This window comes from Zootermopsis nevadensis, unplaced genomic scaffold (genome assembly GCF_977971745.1).
Source record: "Zootermopsis nevadensis isolate Lab colony 2312 unplaced genomic scaffold, Znev_1.0 Znev_ptg000061l, whole genome shotgun sequence".
NCBI lineage: Eukaryota > Metazoa > Arthropoda > Insecta > Blattodea > Termopsidae > Zootermopsis > Zootermopsis nevadensis.
The window spans coordinates 10,111,886-10,137,645 of NW_028259192.1; the positions used below are offsets into that span (position 1 = coordinate 10,111,886).

A 25,760-nucleotide genomic window follows, 5' to 3' on the forward strand; every position below is an offset into this window, starting at 1 on the left:
TTATAATGATAGACGAGACCATATTAACGACACACGTAGAAAAACTTATTCCCTAAGAACAGAGGAACAAAAAAAACAAGATGCTGAAAAAGAAGGGGGGGTTGGTCAAGTGTTTTAACCCCCATTCGGGGGGTTAGTTTAGTTTCTTACACAAGGTTGGTTGCGTTTTACAAACTTGACCAACCCGCCCGAGGAGCTCCGAAAGGAGCGCTCTGCTCTAGTAATTGAAATTTTATAAAGTTTAACAATGGTATTAAATCAGAAGTGTCTGAATGCTAACAAACGCCTATGCAATAAAAAATGTTGTATTCAGCAATACAACTGTTATTTGTTTTTTATGTGATTATCGGCTATATTATTCAAGTTATAGAAACACATTTTCACTTACTGTCCACAACACTGTTAGTGTTTTCTGCTGCCTTCGGCAAAGACATTAATAACCAATATGGTCTCCTGAAATGAAGAGGTTTTCGGAGAAAATAATTAAAATGATTTTCTTCTGTTAAGCTATTTATTTAATGGATCATGATGATAATAATAATTCAATTCATTCATATAATAAGTAAGTAATTTATTTCAATAATAATAAAAGTAAAACAAAAAATGAAACTAAATATATAAATGTAACATATTAATAATAATAATAATTCAATACAATTCATTCATACAATAAGTAATTAATTTATTTCAATAATAATAAAAGTAAAACAAAAAATGAAACTACATGTAATAAATGTAACATATTCAATTCAATTCATTTATTAATAATAATTCAATTCATTTATTAATAATAATTCAATTCAATTCATTCATATAAAAAGTAATTAATTTATTTCAATAATAATAAAAGTAAAACAAAAAATGAAACTACATGTATAAATGTAACATATTCAATTCAATTCATTTATTAATAATAATTCAATTCAATTCATTCATATAAAAAGTAATTAATTTATTTCAATAATAATAAAAGTAAAACAAAAAATAAACTAAATATATAAATGTAACATATTAATAATAATAACAATTCGATTAATTTATTAAACATATTTCATAAATAAATGGGCTATATACAATACCTAAGTAATATAATTCAATTTAATAATTCTAAATAAAATAAATAATACCAAGTAACAACAATATTAGTTCAATTTAATAATAATAACAATAACAACGACAATAATCTCAAATATTAAACAGCCATCGCAAGGTTAATTTTGTAGCAAAATTCCCACTTCCTTCGTGGATGATTCTGTAGACTCCACTTCTTAGGTCATTAGGTTGTCAGTGATTGTTGTAGACACGTGTCCTCCAGCGTAACCATCGAGTCAGTCAACTAACATCGCCAAACGCTGATGTGCCGGTGGTCTCCTGGGTCAGGGATTAGTTCAGATGCGTGCAGAAGGCAAACGAATCTCACGATGTGCGGCCTCACGTGTCCCAGTGGTTGTAAACTGTAAACTTAAGAAACAGGAAAACGCGAAAGTAAAAGTAGCATTAAAAAGCATTTATGAGAAAAATACTATAGAGTATCTCAAAAAGATGTAAACACACATCAGCTGATTTAGTCAACGTGTTCAAAATGTTGAACGGATAGCAGCTGACTGATAAGGTTAATTAACACTCGTAATATTTCGTGTTCCATCTTTTAGGAACTGCTGTCAAGATAGCTCGAAGCTTTGATTTAGTGGACGTAAGCGTACCAGCCATGTCTATTTAACCAGCACTGAGGAGACACATTGTTGAACACGACGCGTCTAAAACCGAGAACAATGGGAAATGTAAACACAAGCCAGTTTTTTCTTCTTTGTACGATAAGATACCCAATGTTAACATAGCATATTTTACTTTCCAGCAAGATTTGATTTGACAGTTGTGTCTTGTGAGCATTCTAATTAATTTTACTTTAAAAACTGAATATCTCGGAACAGTTAACACAAAACTAAGCTGTTTGTTCTTTCCTAGCAAAGACATCCACGTGAAACAGTTGATTTGTGCATGAATTGATTTCGAATCTGTTACTCACTTGCACTCCAAAACTTACGTTTGCGTGACTAGTGATTGTTGTATTTCTGTGCTGTTTATGAAGTTGGTTAAATCGGTAAGGATGTGGAGTGGGAAACAAAGCTGTCGTTATTTTTTAAAAAAATACTATTTAACGTTTTCTTTTAACGAGTCATTTTAAACAGAATTTTACGAAATTTAAGCCAAACAAATAAAGTAATTTGTAATGGACGATGGTGCTGATAATGACCAGTTTATATTTCGGGGCCTGCAAAGAACTTCATTCTAATTTAACCCTCGTTTTAAGGGACTTCCAATATTATCTGTAAATAATAAGTCTCACTCGATTGCCTGAAGGGAATTTTATTTTCGTGGTCTTCCTCAGTCCGCCTAGGCAAATGCTGAGATGGTACCTTAAATTAAGCAACGACCGCTTCCTTCCACACCCTTTCCAATTTAATATTCACTATGATCCACCGAAACGTCGTTTAATAAACTGAAAATAAAATAAGTCAGTAAATAACACACGTAACAATGGACGAAAACTACAGAAATTTGTCGTGTCTTTTCAGACCTTCTGACATTTATACGGGGACAACAATGAGAAGTTTCCCTTTAAAACTTCACAGATAATTTTCTAACGAAAGACATAAGTTCACTTAATAAATATCTAACCTGTTATTGTCCCTTCCATACTCAGTTCACTGACTAACGTATGTCGCCGGAACATTACAGCCGGTGTTCTCTTTCCCCGAAACATTCCTTCCGTCGTCTGTTGCTTCTTCTGTCCCAGAGACCTCCTTCATTACGCGGTGACCCCAGAAGTTGGCTTTCACTGGGTCCCGGTTCCTGAAACAATCCACTCAGAGACATGATTAGTTTTGAGGACGAAATTGCCTTGGTAGGCGGGCAATAATATTCGTCTTGTCCTCTCGTTCAGGCAGAAGTGTCCGTGCAACTCTGACCCAGTGCAAGTGTTGATGCGGTTGGATTCTCGAGGTAAGGATGGGCGAGTTGTTCTCTGCCGTAACTGCCACTTCGTAGGTACTCCATTTCCAGGACGAATTCGATAAAATCTGCTCCTTCTGCTGCACACGAGTAGTTCTCCGTGATTTTTGTTATCTGTAAATCGTCAAAGATCGGTGGAAATAGGACGATTTCGTCCAACTTTGTCAATTTCGGGAACCTCTTCCTCGCATCACTGACGTATTCGTGATTGTATTCGTATTTACTTGTCAGGGGATTTCCCGCCAGCACCAGTTCTTCTAGAGGAAGGCCCTTCAACCAATCCAGTTTCCTTATCTCAGGTATCTTGTTCATTGCGAGGTCAAGGGCTTTGAGGTTAGGAAGTTTGCTAGGAAGGGCGCTGAGGTTCTCGAGCAGGTAAAGTTTGTTTTAAGATAAGTCAAGTGCTTCCAGATCGGGAAACTTCTCCACGACGACGTCCAGCACTGCCAGCATCATGCTGGGTACGAACAATGCCACAGGAAAGTTGTCAACGAGGTCTGCATCCGTGTGTAACCGAGACAAGTCCAGGGATTTTGAGGTGGCGTCGTGTCGCCTGGCTATGACCGTCTTTATTCTCTCCATCGCAGTGGAATCGGTCACGACCTGCGGCAGTCCGGGCCTCACTTCCACCAACAGCGTTTGTCCTCTTATGGCGATCTCGTCCTTCAAGCTGGCCAACTTTTCTGCAGCATTGCAGTCGTCTACGAAGAACAAAGAATTTCTTCCCGTGACTCTGTAGCAGATCGGAATGAATTCCGTCGGCCCAACATTGGCCATAACATTCCTCAAGACGTAGTTCTTTCTGTAGTTCCCTCCGTGATGAATCGTAACTTGGAACCACATGGCTGCTTTACGTATACTTTTTTCAAGGCCGAGCACCAATGGTACAGAGCGCCTGAGACGCTTTAATGTCCTCCGGTCACCTGAATCCATGCTTGGAGTTTTGCCGACTGTACCACCAGAACTTCCTGTCTCATCACGGTGTTTCGGATTGTAAAGTTTGAATCGCCTATTACACTTTCCACTCGAGCCTGGCTTGCTTACCTTACCACCACGTCCAACACGGGCATCCACACTCAGATGTTTTTCCCCAGATTGTCCGTTGAGGTTACTTACTCGGACGCCCTCGGTGTTGTCTGTTTTTTCTGAATACCTCATTCTGGTGTTGTTGTTAAACAAAATTCTTATTGCTCTGATCAATTGAAAAGGTTTTGAAACGCCTTTCTTAAAAATTCTGATTAACTTCGTGAAATGGTGCGACACACGTCTAGTTCAGATCACTCACTCAATCAGAATGGCGTCCCTGTGGCGCAATCCTGCAGATGTGACGTCACAAACCGTCACAAAAAGTCGCAAACCGTAAAACAAGAAAATGTAGACATTATTAAATTAAAATTATAAACAGGATTTTTTTTGAATCGTTTTCATCGAAAGAATCGGATTAATAAAACTCTTTTCTGCTTTTTTAGAATTGTAACTGAAAGTCAGCCTCTTCTGCATTTCCTGTTCTTGATTGTCAATTGTTTATATTTGCAACTCTTCAGAAATCCTGCCACAAGGGTTAGAATCAGAGCCATCTGTAGTCTGCCCCGCGAAGCTTCTGTGTCACGTTTTGTTAATAATAACTTGAATATTGTTTATTATTAATCAAATGCTATATTAAATTACATTTTCCCAAGTCTTTTTGAATATGAAGCATCAGTATTACGCCGTACGTACACCTAACCCTTTAAAATCGAGTGGTAACAATAAGTACCGTTTGCTTTAACAGCCAATAACACTGCAATATACATTTATGTGTTTTGCAAGATTCTAGTTGTAAACAGAGGTTATTTCCTTATCATGAACTTGTTCATTGTTGTAATGGTGATGTGTTGTGTTACGTACTGAAGTCTTGCATATCATTTAAGACTTTGACTGTACATGATTCCCCGGATAATCGGAACGCCGGATAATCGGAACCCCGGATAAATAAAACCCAGGATAATCGAAACCCCAGATTATGGAAAACCCGGATAATCAGCAAAAAAAAAAAAAGAATGACGTACAGATATAACAAATGCGCAAGTTTAGTGCCTGAAATTTTAAAGATTTGCTAAGAGCAAAAAGGATTTATGTAATGACAACTATTAAAAAAAATATTTTACTGTATTCTGCTGTCCTAATCTTCAGGTTTTAGCAATATTTTGATTTGTGTTAATACGTTAATATGTGGTTGTTGTATTTATTCGTATCTTTTTAAAGTTACATTCTCTACAACAGATTTCCTAACCTAACTCTTAATTTTCGTTTAAAGCAGACAGACCGCGGATAATCAGGAGTCTGCTGTGGTATTGAATCTCCTTGACAGAGGAAAATACTTGACAGGTTTTGTGTGTGTGTGAGCAGAATTTGTCAGCTTTTGCCGGTAGGGGTACGTGACCCATCTTGTTTACGAAGGGAAGTTGAAAATTGCAACAAGTTTCTATGTATTGATCTAAACTATCTTTAGGCGTCTTTGATGTGTCAAGTCGCCTTTTGGCAAACAATGCTAACGTGTTTCTCAAAGCGAAATTCTGTCAAAGTGGAGTGAGAGGCTGAACACCTCTTCCAGAAACTTTCCCCACTTTACCAGACACGTGAGTTATTAAATGGACAATTACGGATTTTTCGTTTCTATCCGTCAAGTGACATTTGTAGAATTCGCATTTCTCTTTTTTTAGCGGCGTCTTCGAGGCTTCGGAAACAAAGGAACGTCATTGCAAAGCATTAAACTTCAATATTCACTCCAGTTTTGAGAATCGACGTAAAATGACGAAAGGATTTGCGTTCCTCTAAACTGTATTTCTTTTAATTAGGATTTCGTAAATTATAAACTTATCACGTGCTAATGAACAGCAGTCTTGTATTACTGGCAGTCTGTTAATTACGTATGCCTAAAAATTACCCATTAAGACTCTAGGTTACAGCACACCTACCGAGAGTTTGAGCTACACCTGGTATCTTTATAAGCCGGCGTATTAATTAAATTAACCTACAGAACTTAGAGAACCTCGATAATTTGTACTCCATCATGGCGACTATAATAATCAGCTACGACTCTGTCACACCAACGTTGAGGGTCGATGAATGACCGGCATCAGGAGGTTCCGTGTAAAACAAGGCGCATTCCTGACCAAGTATACAACAAACGACGGTGGCATATCGTCTTTCGGGAATGCCGTACGATCAGAGGCAGTTGTGTGTGAAATAGTCGTCCTTTACATTTAGCTGAAGTTTATATTATATTAGCAAAGCGTGTTTATGAGGAGTTTTATGGAGGAAAGAGACATTTCCCTAAAGAACTTTAAATAATTTATCGTTGTAATAATGACTCGTTTATTTTCTTTGATGTATGAAATAAATTTTTAAATACTGTTATATTAACTTCATGATTCGAAGGGTTAAAGTATTCATCTCTTAATGGTTAAGAGTTGAGGAATTAAAAATTAAGAATTGGGCGAAGAAATAGGAGGAGGGATTGTACAATTTTGGATTAGCAGATATTTGGCGAAGCCAAAATGAATAGGCATTTGGGCACTGTGGAGAAGTTTCCAGAAACAAAGGACGCTTTGCAATTGGAGAAGGAAGATGTAGACACAAAGTTTTAGATTGTAATAGGGAAAATTTTAGGAGAATTATTTGGATAAAACGTGACGTAGATTAATATGCAAAAAAGCAATTATTACATTTACTGAAATAAATATTGTAAAATGTAAGTGGGAGAGTCAAGTTAGTAAGATATTATTGAAAATATTGGGCAAGATACAAGATAACTGCAGATGTAAACATTATTTACACAACATAGCTAAGGCGCTAAGGGGCGTGGATTTAGAAAATTAACTTACCTTAAGAGACCACACACACAGCCTTACGTACAAATGAACACAGCAAATGTACTCGTTTACTTACGTACCTGATGTAGGCCTCCTCTTAAATATTTGCTTCTCGAAGATAGCTGTCTTCTGGGTTGTAGTCTGGTGGAAGTTTACCAACATTTCATACGTCTCTGAAACCCAGAATAAAGCCATCCTCAAATCCTCCTTGGTTCTGAATCTCTTGGTTTCGCCCGCGTTTAACTTCGACCACCCAAAAGAACTTTGGCTTTGCCCGTTTTGAAGTGACGTGTTCACAGACCAAATGCAAATTGGCGACCGCGCTAAATCCTGGTTAGTTACACGACCATTTTTCACGAGATCCCGGCGCAAGGCGGTCTCCATGGATACTATTTCCCTCCCGCGTCGCGTTTGCACGAAGCTAAGGTCATCTCTCCCTTTATTACAAAAGAAAATTAAAAACAAAATTCCATTTTAATTTATTTTTGGTTAGTGAAGTTAAAAATTATCGTCTGAAACATTTAAAACTGACTTCGCCCACTTGCTCTCTCAGGCTACACGAATTTTAAATGTTTTGGTTAACTTTTAATTACAAATATAAAAATGAGGCTTACTGTTACACGTTTTCGGAGGGGGGGACGCCGTTTAACGCTGATTGGATTGATTTGCTGGCAGATCCAGTCCCTGGTGCCTCCGTGAAGACAAACTTCTGTTTGTTCTGAAGTCGACGCTAGGGCGCAGGAATTTCTCCTCCTGAAGAGAGTTCAAACTTAGCAATTTTGTGGTTAAATGAGCCCTGTTTTAATAGCAGTTTTTTTTCTAGAAATGTGCCGTGGTAATACTAATTAAATCAAGGGTGAGTCTTAAAAACGAGGCAATAGAATAAATTACCATTTTCCCCGTAAACTTGTTAAACAGTCGTTAAGTCTGACCGGGGGGGGGGGGGGTCCACTGTTCCAGATCTGTGGAATACGTGAAGTTTCGTCCAAAAACATTTTTGTAAACTTTCCCAAAGCTGATTTGCTGCTAGCTGAAATTTGATTGGACCTTGAAATATCTGGGCTTTCTATAGACGCGTGTAAACTGTTCATAGTCCCCCCCCTCCCCAAATTCAATGTGTCGATGATTTATCTTCAGTTTGAGTTTTAATTTCAAAACTGATATTCTGCTTAACGACATTTCTTGACGAGAATTTAAATTGTGTGCCTTTCCGGTCCAACTTCGACCCTAAACTTTACCCTTTCGTATTATTTCCATTCTCACAGCTTCGTAGTTTTCGGACGCCGTATCAAATACATTAGATTGACATCGTATTTGCAAATTTTAACACGCGAAGAAAATTCTTAAATTATAAAATGTGTTCTTAATTCCATTTTTGTGATTAACTCCACTCCGTTTATAGTTAATAAAAATAAAGGTAAGCATAGAACACGCGCGGCCGCCATGTTGTTAAAGAGCGTATAAGAAGTTAACGTAACACAATTTTTGTACTGTAGGATTTGAGGTTTTCACAGTGGCGAGTCTAAAGATGGACGTCTTCTGAGTTGTTACGCCGTCTAGTCTGGTAGAAGTTTGCCGATGTTTCGGAGGTCCTTGCTGCCTCCATCATCAGGGCGTCAGTGATACTACCTTCTCAAAAATCCCCAAAACCCAGTCCGTATAAATGTTAAGGACGGGGAATATTGGCAACCTCGCGCCAAGGGTCTCAAACTTTTTATACGTGATTTTGGAATAAGCCGATGTGAAAAGGAAAATGTTAAAAGCTGTAGGTAAAGCCTTTCATGTTCCAGAGTTGTGGCTCGAAGGTACATTGTTCCGTTATGCAGACGTGATTAAGAATGTCAAATTTACTTTTTGTATTAATAATTGAAATGTTATAAAGTTTAACAATGGGATTAAATCAGAAGTGTCTGAATGCTAACAAACGCCTATGCAATAAACAATGTTGTATTCAGCAATACATCTGTTATTTGTTTTCGTGTGATTATCGGCTTTATTATTCAAGTTATAAAAACACAACAATGTTAGTGTTTTCTGTGCCTTCGGCAAAGACATTGATAACCAATACGGTCTGCTGAAATAAAGAGGTTTTCGGTGAAAATAATTAAAATGATTTGTTTCTGTTAAGCTATTTATTTATTGGATCACGATGATGATGATAATAATTCAATTCAATTCATTCATATAAAAAGTATTTAATTTATTTCAATAATAATAAAAGTAAAACAAAAAATGAAACTACATGTATAAATTTAACATATTCAATTCAATTCATTTATTAATAATAATTCAATTCAATTCATTCATATAAAAAGTAATTAATTTATTTCAATAATAATAAATGTAAAACAAAAAATGAAACTAAATGCATAAATGTAACATATTCAATTCAATTCATTTATTAATAATAATTCAATTCAATTCATTCATATAAAAAGTAATTAATTTATTTCAATAATAATAAAAGTAAAACAAAAAATGAAACTACATGTATAAATGTAACATATTCAATTCAATTTAATTCAATTCATTTATTAATAATAATTCAATTCAATTCATTCATATAAAAAGTAATTAATTTATTTCAATAATAATAAAAGTAAAACAAAAAATAAACTAAATATATAAATGTAACATATTAATAATAATAACAATTCGATTAATTTATTGAAACATATTTCATAAATAAATGGGCTATATACAATACCTAAGAAATATAATTCAATTTAATAATTCTAAATAAAATAAATAATACCAAGTAACAACAATATTAGTTCAATTTAACAATAATAACAATAACAACGACACTAATCTCAAATATTAAACAGCCATCGCAAGGTTAATTTTGTAGCAAAATTCCCACTTCCTTCGTGGATGATTCCGTAGACTCCACTTCTTAGGTCACCAGGTTGTCAGTGTCCTCCAGCGTAACCATCGAGGCAGTCAACTAACATCGCCAAACGCTGATGTGCCGGTGGTCTCCTGGGCCAGGGATTAGTTCAGATGCGTACAGAAGGCAGACGAATCTCACGTGTCCCAGTGGTTGTAAACTGTAAACTTAAGAAGCAGGAAAACCCGAAAGTAAAAGTAGCATTGAAAAGCATTTATGAGAAAAATACTTTTAACAAAACTACAGAGTATCTCAAAAAGATGTAAACACACATCAGCTGATTTAGTCTACGTGTTCAAAATGTTGAGCGGAGAGCAGCTGACTGATAAGGTTAATTAACACTCGTTCCATCTTTTAGGAACAGCTGTCAAGATAGCTCGAAGCTTTGATTTAGTGGGCGTAAGCAGACACATTGTTGAACACGACGCGTCTAAAACTGACAACAATGGGAAATGTAAACACAAGCCACTTTTTTTATAATACCGAGCTGTTTCTTCTTTGTGAGATACTCAATGTCAACACAGCATATTTCACTTTCCAGCAAGATTTGATTTGAGCATTCTAATTAATTTTACTTTAAAAACTGAATATCTTAAAACAGTTAACATCTACACGAACACAAAACTAAGCCGTTTGTTCTTTCCTAGCAAAGACACGTGAAACAAAGCCTGCAGTTGATTTGTGCATGAATTGTCAAGAATCCATCGTTGCCATAATTGATTTCGAATTCGTTTCTTACCTGCGCTCCAAAACTTACGTTTGTTGTATTTCTGCGCTGTTTATGAAGTTGGTTAAATCGGTAAGGATGTGGAGTGGGAAACAAAGCTGTCGTAATTTTTAAAAAAATTGCTATTGAACATTTTCTTTTAACGAGTCATTTTAAACAGAATTTTACGAAATTTAAGCCAAGCAAATAAAGTAATTTGTAATGGACGATGGCCAGAGCTTAGTTCTAATTTAACCCTCGTTTTAAGGGACTTCCAATATTATCTGTGAATAACAAGTCTCACTCGATTGCCTGAAGGGAATTTTATTTTCATGGTCTTCCTCAGTCCGCCGTGACAAATGCTGAGATGGTACCTTAAATTAAGCCACGACTACTTCCTTCCACACCCTTTCCAATTTAATATTCACTATGATCCACCAAAACGTCGTTTAATAAACTGAAAATAAAATAACTCAGTAAATAACACAGGTAACAATGGGCGAAAACTACAGAAATTTGTCGTGTCTTTTCAGACCATCTGACATTTATACGGGGACAACAATGAGAAGTTTACTTTTAAAACATCACAGATAATTTTCTAACGAAAGACGTAAGTTCGCTTAATAAATATCTGACCTGTTATTGTTCCTTCCATAATCAGTTCCCTGACTGACGTATGTCGCCGGAACATTACAGCCGGTGTTCTCTTTCCCCGGAACATTTCTTCTGTCCTTCATCACGCGGTGACCCCAGAAGTTAGCTTTCACTGGATCCCGGTTCCTGAAACAATCCACTCAGAGACAAGATTAGTTGTGAGGGCGAACATGCCTCGTTCAGGCAGACGTGTCCGTGCAACTCTGACCCAGTGCAAGTGTTGATGCGGTTGGATTCTCGAGGTAAGGATGGACGAGTTGTTCTCTGCCGTAACTGCCACTTCGTAGGTACTCCATTTCCAGGACGAATTCGATAAAATCTGCTCCTTCTGCTGCACACGAGTAGTTCTCCGTGATTTTTGTTATCTGTAAATCGTCAAAGATCGGTGGAAATAGGACGATTTCGTCCAACTTTGTCAATTTCGGGAACCTCTTCCTCGCATCACTGACGTATTCGTGATTGTATTCGTATTTACTTGTCAGGGGATTTCCCGCCAGCACCAGTTCTTCTAGAGGAAGGCCCTTCAACCAATCCAGTTTCCTTATCTCAGGTATCTTGTTCATTGCGAGGTCAAGGGCTTTGAGGTTAGGAAGTTTGCTAGGAAGGGCGCTGAGGTTCTCGAGCAGGTAAAGTTTGTTTTCAGATAAGTCAAGTGCTTCCAGATCGGGAAACTTCTCCACGACGACGTCCAGCACTGCCAGCATCATGCTGGGTACGAACAATGCCACAGGAAAGTTGTCAACGAGGTCTGCATCTGTGTGTAACCGAGACAAGTCCAGGGATTTTGAGCTGGCTTCGTGTCGCCTCGCTATGGCCGTCTTTATTCTCTCCATCGCAGTGGAATCGGTCACGACCTGCGGCAGTCCGGGCCTCACTTCCACCAACAGCGTTTGTCCTCTTATGGCGATCTCGTCCTTCAAGCTGGCCAACTTTTCTGCAGCATTGCAGTCGTCTACGAAGAATGAAGAATTTCTTCCCGTGACTCTGTAGCAGATCGGAATGAATTCCGTCGGCCCAACATTGGCCATAACATTCCTCAAGACGTAGTTCTTTCTGTAGTTCCCTCCGTGATGAATCGTAACTTGGAACCACATGGCTGCTTTACGTATACTTTTTTCAAGGCCGAGCACCAATGGTACAGAGCGCCTGAGACGCTTTAATGTCCTCCGGTCACCTGAATCCATGCTTGGAGTTTTGCCGACTGTACCACCAGAACTTCCTGTCTCATCACGGTGTTTCGGATTGTAAAGTTTGAATCGCCTATTACACTTTCCACTCGAGCCTGGCTTGCTTACCTTACCACCACGTCCAACACGGGCATCCACACTCAGATGTTTTTTTCCAGATTGTCCGTTGAGGTTACTTACTCGGACGCCCTCGGTGTTGTCTGTTTTTTCTGAATACCTCATTCTGGTGTTGTTGTTAAACAAAATTCTTATTGCTCTGATCAAATGAAAAGGTTTTGAAACGCCTTTCTTAAAAATTCTGATTAACTTCGTGAAATGGTGCGACACACGTCTAGTTCAGATCACTCACTCAATCAGAATGGCGTCCCTGTGGCGCAATCCTGCAGATGTGACGTCACAAACCGTCACAAAAAGTCGCAAACCGTAAAACAAGAAAATGTAGACATTATTAAATTAAAATTATAAACAGGATTTTTTTTGAATCGTTTTCATCGAAAGAATCGGATTAATAAAACTCTTTTCTGCTTTTTCAGAATTGTAACTGAAAGTCGGCCTCATCTGCATTTCCTGTTCTTGATTGTCAATTGTTTATATTTGCAACTCTTCAGAAATCCTGCCACAAGGGTTAGAATCAGAGCCATCTGTAGTCTGCCCCGCGAAGCTTCTGTGTCACGTTTTGTTAATAATAACTTGAATATTGTTTATTGTTAATCAAATGCTATATTAAATTACATTTTCCCAAGTCTTTTTGAATATGAAGCATCAGTATTACGCCGTACGTACACCTAACCCTTTAAAATCGAGTGGTAACAATAAGTACCGTTTGCTTTAACAGTCAATAGCACTGCAATATACATTTATGTGTTTTGCAAGATTCTAGTTGTAAACAGAGGTTATTTCCTTATCATGAACTTGTTCATTGTTGTAATGGTGATGTGTTGTGTTACGTACTGAAGTCTTGCATATTATTTAAGACTTTGACTGTACATGATTCATTGTTCTGAAGAAACGAACTTATTCAAAGAATGGATAATTCGGTCCGTACTTCAAAGACAAGCACCATTACAGAGATCAAATTTGTAATGCCGTTTAAGGAAACAATCTTACGACGCCCATTAATGCAAAATTCAGTTACTGATTGTAGAACCAATTTATCAGTGTTCTTTACAGGGTTATTGTCATGCCGGAACACAGCCTGACGTGATTTTACTCGTTGTATTTTTATTAGTAATAACAGTGCAGCAAACCCTTGATTATCCGAGATGTTTGGGATAATTGAAACCCCGGATAAATGAAACCCCGTATAATTGAAACCCTGGATAATCGAAACCCCTGATAAATGAAACCACGGATAATCGAAACCCCAGATTATGGAAACCCCGGATAATCGGAACCCGGATAATCGGAACCCCGGATAAATGAAACCCAGGATAATCGAAACTCCAGATTATGGAAACCCCGGATAATCAGCAAAAAAAGAAAAAGAATGACGTACAGATATAACAAATGCGCAAGTTTACTCCCTGAAATTTTAAAGATTTGCTAAGAGCAAAAAGGATTTATGTAATGACAACTATTAAAAAGAATATTTTAGTGTATTCTGCTGTTCTAATCTTCAGGTTTTAGCAATATTTTGATTTGTGTTAATACGTTAATATGTGGTTGTTGTATTTATTCGTATCTTTTTAAAGTTACATTCTCTACAACAGATTTCCTAACCTAATTTTTAATTTTCGTTTAAAGCAGATAGACCGCGGATAATCAGGAGTCTGCTGTAGTATTGAATCTCCTTGACAGAAGAAAATACTTGACGGGTTTTTTGTGTGTACAGAATTTGTCAGCTTTCGCCGGATTCTATCTTCGGCGTCATATTTTTCCTTTGTCGTGGTTCGTAATTTTAAGCAAGTCAAGAATTGTTTTTGCGTTATTTCCAGAATTCTTGCTGCTGATTTACGGGATATTATTTTTATTGTTTGCACGTTGATATTTCACTTAAATGAAGAAATTGTGAAATTTGATTTTTCACTCATTTCCCGGGGTATCGCCAAATTTTAGAAAGAACAAAATGGACTGTCCGTCACGAAATAAGAAATGTCTCGGAGACTAATAATTCCTAAAAAGGGAGGGAGACGAGGAGTAAGATAATTTTTTTGTTCCATCAGTTGGAACTACGTAACTCCATTTCTTGATGTATTTTGATTTTTTTATCGATTTGGGTATTGTTAATTGATTATCGCGTTTATTATACGTACAGAACGACTGCTAGTTAGTCATCAGACGCCCTAATCATTTTAGTCTATGCGTCTTATTACGTCTTTTATTCTGGTATAGACATTTTGCGTATTCAAAATATCTTCGTATTTTTAATGAATAATTGAGCATTTCCGGTATTAAACTGTGAGAGATTTTAATAAATAGCACTATGGTAATGTGTTTGAGTAAAAACGTACAGACTAACCTAAAAGCATTGTAAGAATGTTAAATATGAACTCATGTTAAGCTTCTACACACCGAAGGGTGAGGGGAAGGGGAAGGGAGGGAATTTTGATTGATTATCCCAACTTAAATACTAGATGTCGCGTTCACTTATATATTAAGCGTCGATATCCTTCGGATGTAACCTCGAATAGAGTAAGTCATAGAACACCTAGATTTTAGTAGTAGTCTCTGTAATAGATGTATAGAACAATCACCAGACTTCGTAGCCGTTGGCAGAGAGGTCTTGACATCGATTTATTATTTTTACCTAAGTCTGCACTAACGTACTCCTGAACTATGCAAGGCACAGCAAATAACTACCCATGTTTATTTGTGTTGTCTGCAGATTTTTACCATGATCGACCTTGGTAGTGGCTTCCTTTATCTTGACTTTGCTTGTGAGATGATGACATTCATAACGTAAGTATAAAACACTACGTTCATTCTTTTGATTAAGTTTTGTAAATTTTATAATTTGAAATAATAAATCCAAAAGATTGTTGTAACGAGGCACCTGTCTGATAATTGCAACTAGCTATATTTGTACATGGTTCAAATCTCGTAAAGGTTACTGGCTATCATGATTGAGAATTTTTCGTGTTTTTCCTCTGTCTGTCTAGGCGAATGTCGGAATAGTAATTGATAATACGCCAAGTCGCCTACTACTACATTTATACCTATGGATCAATCATGATTACCTTTACCGTCTCTGTTTTGTAGTTCATTTAACGCTCTGTCACTGGATTATACTTTTTTGTATTTTACGTATTTTAGTGTTGAAAAAGCTAGGCAGTAGTACTGGCACAATTGTGCACAGATGCATAACTTAGTAGTGTTTCCTTATATTCATTAAATATACACCTATTAGAAAATAATTCAAATGATCATGGATTTTAATTCGACATATTTTATACCATGTACGATAAACAGATTCAAGTGAGGTCATATTGAACCTAAAATGATATAAAGTTCGGCGTACAACTTTTAATGCAGACTTAACATAAATATTCATTGAAATGTGTCTGATAGTTCTCGAGATAAGACATGTGCAGACCGACAAGACACGATCGTCATGTAAAGCGCGCATAAAGATAAGTCACACCTTGTTCAGTATTATTTTGGCGCCTCGATGTTGATGCAGCGCTATGCATCTATTGCAACATTTAATGGTTTATTCATACACGATACCAGTTCAACACACTTGTTTCACCTCCAACATTCTGAGTAATCAGAATTCGCTGCTAAATTTGCCATGATTTTCAAATTTCTGGTAGAATCCTAAGTAGGATTTGAGGTTTTTACAACGGACTCACCGTCCTGATGATGGAGGCAGCAAGGACCTCTGAAACGTCGGTAATCTTCTACCATTGAATCATAATTATTTTATTTTGAATTCCTAAAGGTGGCATTTGAGACTTATTTCTACTGCTGTCCTAATGCAGAAAACACTTCCCTAGAAAATGTGAACAGTGATCGAAAAACGCTTTCGAATTGTGACATTTCATCTTAGTCCCTTCAAGAAAATGCTGGAAAAATAGCTGAAATGGGCCACAACCGCTTTCCTCGACATTCTTACATTTTATCATTCATAAATCATCTTATTTGACGTCATTTTTCCTAGGCTTTCTCTCTCTCTCTCTCTCTCTCTCTCTCTCTCTCTCTCTCTCTCTCTCTCTTTGTCACCAGTCTTTCGACTGGTTTGATGCGGTCCTCCATTTTCGTCTACCTTGCGCCAATCTCTTCATTTCCACTTATTTTTTACAGCCCACATCCTCAAAAATCTGCGTCACATATTCCAATCTTTGTCTGGCCTTACAATTTCGCCCTTCAACTGTTCCTTCCATTACCAAATTAACCTATCCTGGGTGCCTCAGAATGTGCCTCACCATCCCATCTCTTCTTCTGGTAAGATTTTTCCTTCGCCTATCCTGTCTAAGACCAGCTCATTTCGTACTTTACCAGTCCACTTAATTTTCAACATCCTTCTATAGCACCACATTTCAAATGCTTCTATCCTTCTTCTTTCTGGCTTTCCCACTGTCCATGTTTCGCTTTATAGATATAATAAGAAACAAACAACCTAATTACAGTGCGAGTGTCGTAGAATGCCTTGGTCTTGACCTCTCGAAAACTGGAATCGTGGATTCTTGCCACACTCCAGGCATGGATGTGTCCACGTTTTTGTGTGTTAGTAAAGGCCTCACAGGCAGCCCTTCAAGGACTCCTAACAAATGTCGAAAATTATTCACGATTCCGAAATTGATTCTGAGTTGGGAGAAGTAATAAGTTCTAATCTATAAAGACTTTATAACAATAAACAAATAAGCATCTATAGTCCGTTCGTTTATAACTTTTCTTCCGCATCTGATGAAGAGAATTAGGTTATGTTTTAGAATTATATAAGAGTTTATTCTTCTTTCTGGAACAACACTTGAAGAAACGAGACTCTATTTATGGAGCACTCTGTAGGCACAGCCTCTCAAGTTATATAACCGGCGAAGTGTTCAATAAAAGATCGAGATTTCTCGTCATAATAATGTGGCCTTGAGCATCGCTCGCACTGAAATTAGACCCCACGTAATTTTCCATCTCTGCAGCCTTGCGTAGAGCTGCCCCATCCCAAAATTTGATTACGTACGAGTGGAAGCCACCGGAATACCTCGTGCCTTTCGCAGCCTTGAAATATTCGAAATTAAATTCACTCACGTTGCTCAGCAGATATCAGTGATGTACCACTTACCACGCAAGCTGCTACGTACATGTTGCTGTAATAACTGGTGTCCAATGACGATTGCACGCAGATATTGTAATTTGTTTATGAATAGAATGACAAATAGCAGTATTCACTTGTCAGGAATATAAACTAACATTCAACAGGCCCGATGACAAGGACATTGTTTCATGAAACGTGTGCAACTGTTCGTAATTACAGTTTTAGCCGAAATATACGTATTCTCAAAATCACAGTCTTATTAAGCTGGTTCAAGACGGAATCCAGTGACGGATTTTGGTAAACACGGTAATGAGCCTTTTATTCCATAAAGGACGGCTTATTTATTGATTAACTAGGCACCTATAAGCTTCTCAAGAATGTATTTGCTCTATTATGTTATTATCAGAAACGAAAAATCTCTCCTCAGATTTACCAAGTTTGTATATTTCTTCAGATAATTTCAAACATCTATTATTTAAACTAAATGTATAACTACTTTCAAACTTTGCTAAGTAGGCCTACTAAGACAAATATAATTTCGTATGAACCCTTTGTTTAATCAGGGATAAATGTGAGAAGCAATGGTATTATATAACTACTGACACTCTACTTACCACTTTCTTAAATCAAGATGATATATCTCTGTTTAAGTGAGGTTCGTCTAGCCGTTGGACTGTTTAGTATCTCATGTCGCCATTCGCAAATGACTAGTTTAAACAAGCCGTCTTAAATCCATTATCCAGACTCGCTGGAGATGATTCCGAATTGATCCCACGCCATTCTGGACAAGGCAGCGAATAAATGACATCTCTGCGTGAAGTCCAACTTCTTGATCACAAAGCCATTCTGGTTTTATTGGTGAAAAAATTACATCAGCTCCTAAAGTGACCGTCACGAACTAGGCGGGTGGCACAGGGGGAGAGAGAGAAAGAGAGACGAATGGCGTCTACTTTACGTAGAAGCAACCGACTACTTTATACACTAACTTTTCGAAGCTGATTGGCTCGCGAAGAGACGTTACAGTAGGGCAGTCTTGTGTGTGCATAATGCTTGATAATAAAACCAAATACACCGCTCCCCGGATTTAACGTCATCGTTTATACAGCGGATTCGGATATACCGCAAGTCTTACTGCCAGACATTGCCGTTGGAAAAAATTCCGAGAAAAATATTAACGTTCTTTTGCAAACCTTGCACTATAGGAGGCTTCCCCACTCAAATGACCCACTGAAAAATTAGTGTGTCACTTATTAACTGACAAAAACATTGTTGAAAGCGTCACCACCGAGAAAAGGGTGGATGGAAGTGATGGGAAAACGGAAGAACTAGAGGAGCAGCTGTCGAAATTCCCACAGATCAGGAAGCAGTACAAGGCTTAGAGACTGTGATTGGGTCGTTAGAGGCAAGTAAAGATTTTGCAATTAGTGTCTTTAAAAAATATGATATTGCAAAAACGATTCTCCCGTAAAAAGCAACAAAAGTTACAGGCTTTTTAAAGAAGTTATGAAATAAATTCCTTGAATTTCTTATAATTATCTACTGCCACATGTTTTGTGTGAAAATAAATAATTTTTTAAAAATTAATTTTTTCACATATTAGTATAAATCCTTCCCAAGTGGATTTTTTGGGTCTGCAGTGGGATTAAAAGAAATTAATGCACGGTATCACGTGATAGAGCGCGGTAAATATCCCTCATATGGTCGGATTTCACTCGCGTATATATTCGGAGTCCGTTCGGAGAGAGAATCAATGAACTGGAAAACAATTTTAGGCATAGCGCGGTTGTCTTATAACGCGGGTCAAAACCCGCCCCCCCGAAACCCCGCGGTATAACCGGGGACCGGTGTAATTTCGTTGTGATCAGCATATATTTTATTTTCTGTTCTAAATTGATACAGAGATTAGAATTGATATGTGCATATTCTATGCACGTTTTCTGCTGTAAATTACTAGAGAGATCATAAGTGTTATGAATATATTTTATGCACGTTTTCTGCTTGATTGTGGATAGAAGGGTTGAATATTTTATGCCGGTTTCCATCTGCTAGTGAATATAGCGAGTTCGGACTGAAATGAAATTGGTGTATCAAATTTGAAAGTTAAATTGGGAAGCTACACATTCCGCAATGCGTTCTGGTATCTGAGAATACGTCACCTCCCGCTGAGTTGTAAGTTGCAAGTTGAAGCCTGCTTGTTAGTATCCGGTTGTTATACACCATTAAATTAGTTTCTATCTTAATGGATGTTCAACTGACACATGTTCAGTTGTATCATAAAACATGAGAGTCTTGTAGCTGAGTGCACAGTTTAATGTCGTAGTTCAGTGTACTTAAGGCGATGGCTTCTAAACTTCATATTATGAATTGCGTATAAGTAATAAACATTTGTACTTCAATCCCCGATTACTTTGGCCCAATGCTCCCTTACTGAATTGAGTACCCACTCCTGACCTATGACCCTTTGGTGTCAGGGACATTACCGTGAGTTTCTATACCTGTCCAGGTGTAGAAACTCAGAAATATAAATCGAACATTGCCCCATATTAACTGTTTTCTGACGGACAGATGTGAATGTGTATACAGTATATGTGTGTATTTATTATGTTTGTAACAATATGTCTATGCAGAAGGATTCAGAGTTGCGTTAAATAATTTTGAAAATATGCTGTTTGGCCATAAAAATGTAAAAGGTACAAACACACATTGCTCCGGATACATCCCTGTTTATAAGCTGAGATTTCGGGCTGAAAATTTCTTGGTCAGTATGGTACTTGTCTGTGGTAGTATTCTAACCAGTTGTGGTTTTTTGTTATTTCGGATTCCTGAGGTTATTCAACTACGATCGTCGGGATCATCTCCAAAGGCATGTCTATGATACCATCCCCGTTTCTGTCTCTCTGGAAATCGCTCTGAAGTTATTAAATAGGATGAGTTTTGCATTTTGACATTCGAAGACACTCTTTGTCTAAAGCAATGTTTCCCAGCCCTATTTCCGTGGAGAAACACCCAAAATAACTTTTCATATCCCGAGAAACCCCTAACTATGGTAACGTTTACAGACCAGAAAAAGTCGAAAACGGGGAACACAATTCAATAACTGCGAAATTATTTTCGACAAACTTAATTTCTACAGAACTGGTGTATGTATCAGCTTATATTATAAGGAAAAAAATTAAGCATTTTTCTGTCTTTTAAATCTTCTTTTAATATCAAAATATAAAATCAAAATAAAGTTTGCTTAAATATTAAAATAAAATTCACATCCAAAGCCAATATAAGGCTTACCCTCAGTGTGACACTTGAGCTTGTTCTTGCGATATTTCGATGGATATTTGGAAATTTCGCGGCATTTCAAAATTGTTATTTATTTATTACAGGATTTCTCGAGGAGTCCTGGTTGAGAAACACTAGTTTAAAGAGTGTGCTGAAAGCAATACAAGACCTCAGACTTTCAACCATTAGCAGAAATTAAAGGTAGAATACGGAAGTTGAAATTCTTGAATAAGCGTAATTTTTTTATTGCGTTCTATTTACAAAGTACATAAAATGAACGCAAGCTGGGCATATTGTGTACCGATCGGAGTTATGTAGTCTGAGTTATTAACATAGTCGTTTAATAACGTACAAAGAAATAAAAATTGTTAACAGAACTTCTGAACGGATTTAATTAAATTTGGCGTTGGAGTGTGAACTCTGAAAGTATAAGAACTAATGTTTTCCCCAATTAGCCCAGAACATTACGTAAAACTGAAAATTGAACTCCAGTCCTTTCTCCATAAAACTGTTACTGATAAAGAAGAATATCGTTTAACATACATTACGAATCTCGTTGAAATCTACAACTCTTTCATCTGATATATTTTTCGGTATGGTATTTGTTTAACGTATTACAAGGAAAAGTCACGTGTTAATATTTAGTGCTGTATCTGTAATGGGCAACAATGCAGTGACAGAGATAAGACATCCATAACTTGAAAGAACACATTTGTAAAACATATTCATTCAAAACTGGAGTGTAAATTTCCACTCAAGTTTTGGGGGTCGTATGTGGGTCGCGGTCCACACTTTGGTGATAACTTCTGCGAAGAAAATTAAATGATTGATGGATAAATTAAGTCTGAAATTAAGGGATGAGAATTAACCTCAAACCAAACAGGTCACTAATACGACGCACATATCTTGTTAGCTCGTACCCCCGAAGCGGACCTCACTCCATAGCGCAGTGCAGTCATAATGATTGAACATTGTGACAATGAAGATTGATGGCTGCATAAGTGACAGGCGACTGTCCGTAATGGAACAAGATTCGTGTCTAAAGAGACAGTAGATGTCAGAGTTATTATGGCAACTAATAGCGATTTTTATAACAGTAACCACAGAAGATGTGCTACATACGTGTTTGTTCTTCAAGTTCGCTTGTCGAAGTGTTGACGTAGTAGATGTGCCAGCAGTCCTAGTTCAATTCTCGGGCTGGCTTCCGCAAGAAGTGATATAAAAACCAGATGAATCGCCAATCATTCTGGTTTTGTAAAGGAAGTGTTATAATGCAGCTGCCCTTACTAAATTTTGTGTTATCGATTGTTATTGCTTGCGTGTGTGAGATCGCTTCCAAACAGTTACCTAAAGGGCCATTACGAAATATGGAACTGATAATTAAGTGTTATTATAGGATGATGTTTATTGTGTCCATTTAAAAGTACAGGCATACCTCGGAGATATTGCGGGTTCGGTTCCAGACAACCGCAATAAAACAAATATCGCTTAGTTGCTGGGGTTGTGGCTTCGAATCCGACATTTAGCATGGATGTTTGTCTTCTTCTTTCTGTGTTGTGTTGTCCTGTGAGTAATTAGAACGGAAGGAACACAGAAAGGGGTAAATAAAGAAATAGGGAAATAAATTATGGAAGAGAAACATAGAAAAAACAAAATATATCAACGGGATTAGATATTAGGCCTGCAGTCGAGTCAAGAAATAAAGTAGTAGATCTTAGCCTTCTGGAGTACTTAACAAATTTTTCAGCTCAATATAATTAGGATAGATAACCACGGCTTACATCTTAACATCAAAAAACGAAGCTCATGGTCATCAGTAAAATGCTGAATTACCCGGTCAGCTAGTAGTTAATACTACAAAAATAGAAAGAGTATCGAAATATACATACTTGGGCAGCACAATTAATGACCAGTGGGATCACTCGTTGGAAATAAAGTGCCATATCGAAAAAGCCAAAGCCACTTTAATAAAAATGGGATCAATGTTCAGGAGTAGAGACTTAAACTTAAACACCAAGTTAAGACTACTCAGATGTTATTTTCTCTCTGTGCTTTTATACGGCGCTGAATTGTGGACGTTGACCGAAGCTTCTTTAAAAAAGTTGGAGGCCTTCGAAATGTGGTTGTACCGACGTATTCTCAGAATTTCCTGGACTGTCCGTGTAACCAACAAAAAAGTTCTCGAGAAACTCCGTAAAGACGTCGAGGTTGTTAAGACCATGAAAAAGAGAAAGTTGGAATATTTCGGTCATATCATGAGAAATAGTGATAGATACGGGCTGCTTCAGCTGATAATCCAGGGGAAAGTATTCGGAAAGAGGGGACCTGGCAGGCCAAGAATCTCCTGGCTTCAGAACCTAAAAACTTGGTTCTCGGTGTCCACTGGAGGGCTGTTTCAAGTAGCAGCCAGTAAAGCTCAAATCGCTATGCCGATCGCCAACATCCAGAACGGATAGGCACTTTAAGAAGAAGAACTAAAATTTATAAGAACAGTGTACCTATCTGTAAATAATGTTTCACTGTCACGTTTTCATGTAACAAATCCTACAATTTTTAGATGCACTAATTGTAATATGTTTTCAACGGAATTGTTTCCAACGAAGGGCGCTACATTCAACACAACTTGTGTTGTTTTGAACGACGAAGACTTTGAGTACGTAAATGTACTTATTTGCTGTTCGTGGCAGACTCTGTCAACAAACAGAGTCTTTACGAATTCATTTACGGTCAGGAGTGAGTGTTACTGCCATTGTCATAAATTTCTGATTTCAAGTTTCAGATATAAGTTTATTGTTATGCTTCAACTAAGTGCTAAAATCTTCTCAATTACGAACAACAAGTGATATAAACAATTATTTGATTTTTAATTTGCATATTTAATTTCATATGATCATTCTTCTTTTCAAATACTCGCTGCAAACTGATTGAGTACCACTGAAAAAGAGACTGGTAGTTATCCGTATCTAAAAGAAAACACCTTCATCGTAATGGTAATCGTAACAGTTAGTTATTACATCCAGGAAATTATCCTTTCAAATGCAAAACAACGTACAACGTCCTGCACATCCCTCTAAGTTGGACGCTAAAGGAAGACATTACATAAATTATCTGTAAAATGAATGCGTGATAGGTGAATTTCATGAACACTCATTTGTCAACATGGTTAGAATATTTTTGCTCCAGCCCAGCTGTGTGTTACCGGCCCTGCTCACAGTACCTCCCTCCCTCCGCAATGTTTCCCTCCCTCCAACAGTCGCCGACTGCTATTCACACTGCACTCACGCTCGTCAGAGTATTAGCAACTTTGTCTGGGATGTATTTCACCGACAACTATGACCTTCACATAGTCATGAACGTCGTAGAACATGCTATAACCTTAAATAAATGAATAAATAATTAAACATGAATGCGTCCTTGCTTACCTTCGTTTGGTAACATTTCAAAAGACCAACTGTAATTGGCATTGGCATTTATTGAGTCTAAAAGTGCTTTTAATTTGCAGTGTCGGATATGACTCACTGGTCTTATTGTCCTGCCTCTTCCTGTCTTTCATCTTCAATTTTCTTACACTCTGCTTCTGTTTACACAATATATCCACTGCTTCCCATCTTTGCAACTCTGTAGCTTGTAACTATTTCTTTCTCATATTTCTTAACTAACCATTCACATTTGTTCTTTCGTATTTATTTAAATATAACCCAGTTTTCTGCAGTTTGTCTTCATTTGTATTTGCAGCTAAACTTCTGATTACAGTTTCTGGAACAATACTTACAAATCCTTTGTTACATAGGCCTACTATCAACGTGCCTGTGATGGTGTTCTGAGGCGTAACACCCTGTGGTCTTGTAGACAGGTGTGAGTCCGCCAACATCAATGTCTTCAGCAATGTGACAACTCAAATCACAAACATCAAAGTGCCTGATGAATTTCAACGTAGGATTAATGTGAATTGAAGTAACTTTGGTGCGTGTATAATGAACATAAGCCGGTGTCTCATGCATTTGCAAGATACATTTCTTTAGTATGTTTTACATATACTGGATTAAGAATAATAATAATGCAACAATTTTATAATTTTGTCGAAAATGTTAGTGATAATATACACTACAGATTTGTTCTCATTTTCTCTCTGATTTATGAATCAGAGGGTAAAAGCCCTGTAATATCCACGATATTATAAGACTAACACTCCATTTAACGTACACATTTGCCGTACAAGATTTTAACAAAATAAAAAAATAACATATTATGATTGGTTAAAATTGTTTATGCGGTGCTAGCTGCAACTGAGCGTGTGCAAGTTTGAAGAAGCTATCCAGGATATGTTAAAGTTTCCGTGTTTATGTTGTCGAACTTCGATTAAGTTGTTATGTCCTGGAGACAATTTAGTAAACACCAAATACCTTTATTAATAAATGTAATTCAAATATATTATCGTAACCGATCGCCCTGATGATGGAGGCAGGAAGGACCTATGAAACGTTTGTGAACGTCTATCAGACTACGAGGCACTACAACCCAGAAGACAGCCATCTTGAGTATCGACGTCAAATGGTCTTTTATTTGTCGGATTAACTGATTTACAAACAATGAATTTTCGATAATTTTGGGGATTTTGGAATTGGATAGGCCAGATTGACTGCGGCACATAATTTTGATACTTTTAGATTTGCGTGTTTCAATCTAATAATGTTAATCTTTCCGCGCATGCACACCAAATATCAGGAGGATATTCATTCAGCAATGTCGCAGTTGCTACATTTGTGAACTCAGTCAGTGTACAGTGGTACAATGATTCATTATTCTGTATCAAATCGATATGATTCGTTAATTCGTTCTGCCATTGTTGTCGGCTTTACAGCAACCTGTTATAGTCATTGCCAACTCTCATTACGTGTCTCAGATACGTTTTTGTACAGCAAACACATGAAGTGTTCTTGGCATTAGTCTCGTATCCGATGCACTGTAACTGTCCCTTCGCATAGCACATTTT

General features: G+C 37.2%; 2 protein-coding genes and 1 long non-coding RNA gene across 5 annotated transcripts in view; 1 reads left to right on the top strand and 2 right to left on the bottom strand.

Moving 5' to 3' along the window:
- Positions 1-25,760, top strand: part of LOC147871191 (uncharacterized) — a 73,539-nt gene that overhangs the window by 27,390 nt on the left and 20,389 nt on the right. The window contains exon 2 of the long non-coding RNA XR_015532496.1: positions 15,128-15,201. This is a non-coding gene — a long non-coding RNA (uncharacterized LOC147871191). The remainder of the gene's footprint in view (positions 1-15,127; positions 15,202-25,760) is intronic.
- LOC147871194 (nuclear RNA export factor 1-like) lies at positions 1,136-4,313 on the bottom strand. The gene is made up of 2 exons (XM_087340066.1): positions 2,680-4,313; positions 1,136-1,461 (listed from the first exon to the last, which is right to left on the bottom strand). The coding sequence occupies exon 1, from the start codon at positions 4,168-4,170 to the stop codon at positions 3,400-3,402; it is 771 nt and encodes a 256-aa protein (XP_087196192.1). The 5' UTR covers positions 4,171-4,313; the 3' UTR covers positions 1,136-1,461; positions 2,680-3,399.
- Positions 1,136-18,325, bottom strand: LOC147871193 (nuclear RNA export factor 1-like). Of its 3 annotated transcripts, none has more exons than XM_087340063.1 (2): positions 11,099-12,715; positions 1,136-2,500 (listed from the first exon to the last, which is right to left on the bottom strand). In XM_087340063.1, the coding sequence occupies exon 1, from the start codon at positions 12,523-12,525 to the stop codon at positions 11,296-11,298; it is 1,230 nt and encodes a 409-aa protein (XP_087196189.1). In that variant the 5' UTR covers positions 12,526-12,715; the 3' UTR covers positions 1,136-2,500; positions 11,099-11,295. The 3 variants fall into 3 exon arrangements, with proteins under 3 accessions (XP_087196189.1, XP_087196191.1, XP_087196190.1); XM_087340065.1 differs by lacking the exon at positions 1,136-2,500 and adding an exon at positions 9,533-9,923 and having other exon boundaries at positions 11,099-18,325; XM_087340064.1 differs by lacking the exon at positions 1,136-2,500 and adding an exon at positions 9,533-10,919 and having other exon boundaries at positions 11,099-18,325.

Excerpts from the sequence above, each read along its gene's own strand:
- LOC147871194 (XM_087340066.1), bottom strand. The coding sequence starts at position 4,170 with ATGAGGTATTCAGAAAAAACAGACAACACCGAGGGCGTCCGAGTAAGT.
- LOC147871193 (XM_087340063.1), bottom strand. The coding sequence starts at position 12,525 with ATGAGGTATTCAGAAAAAACAGACAACACCGAGGGCGTCCGAGTAAGT.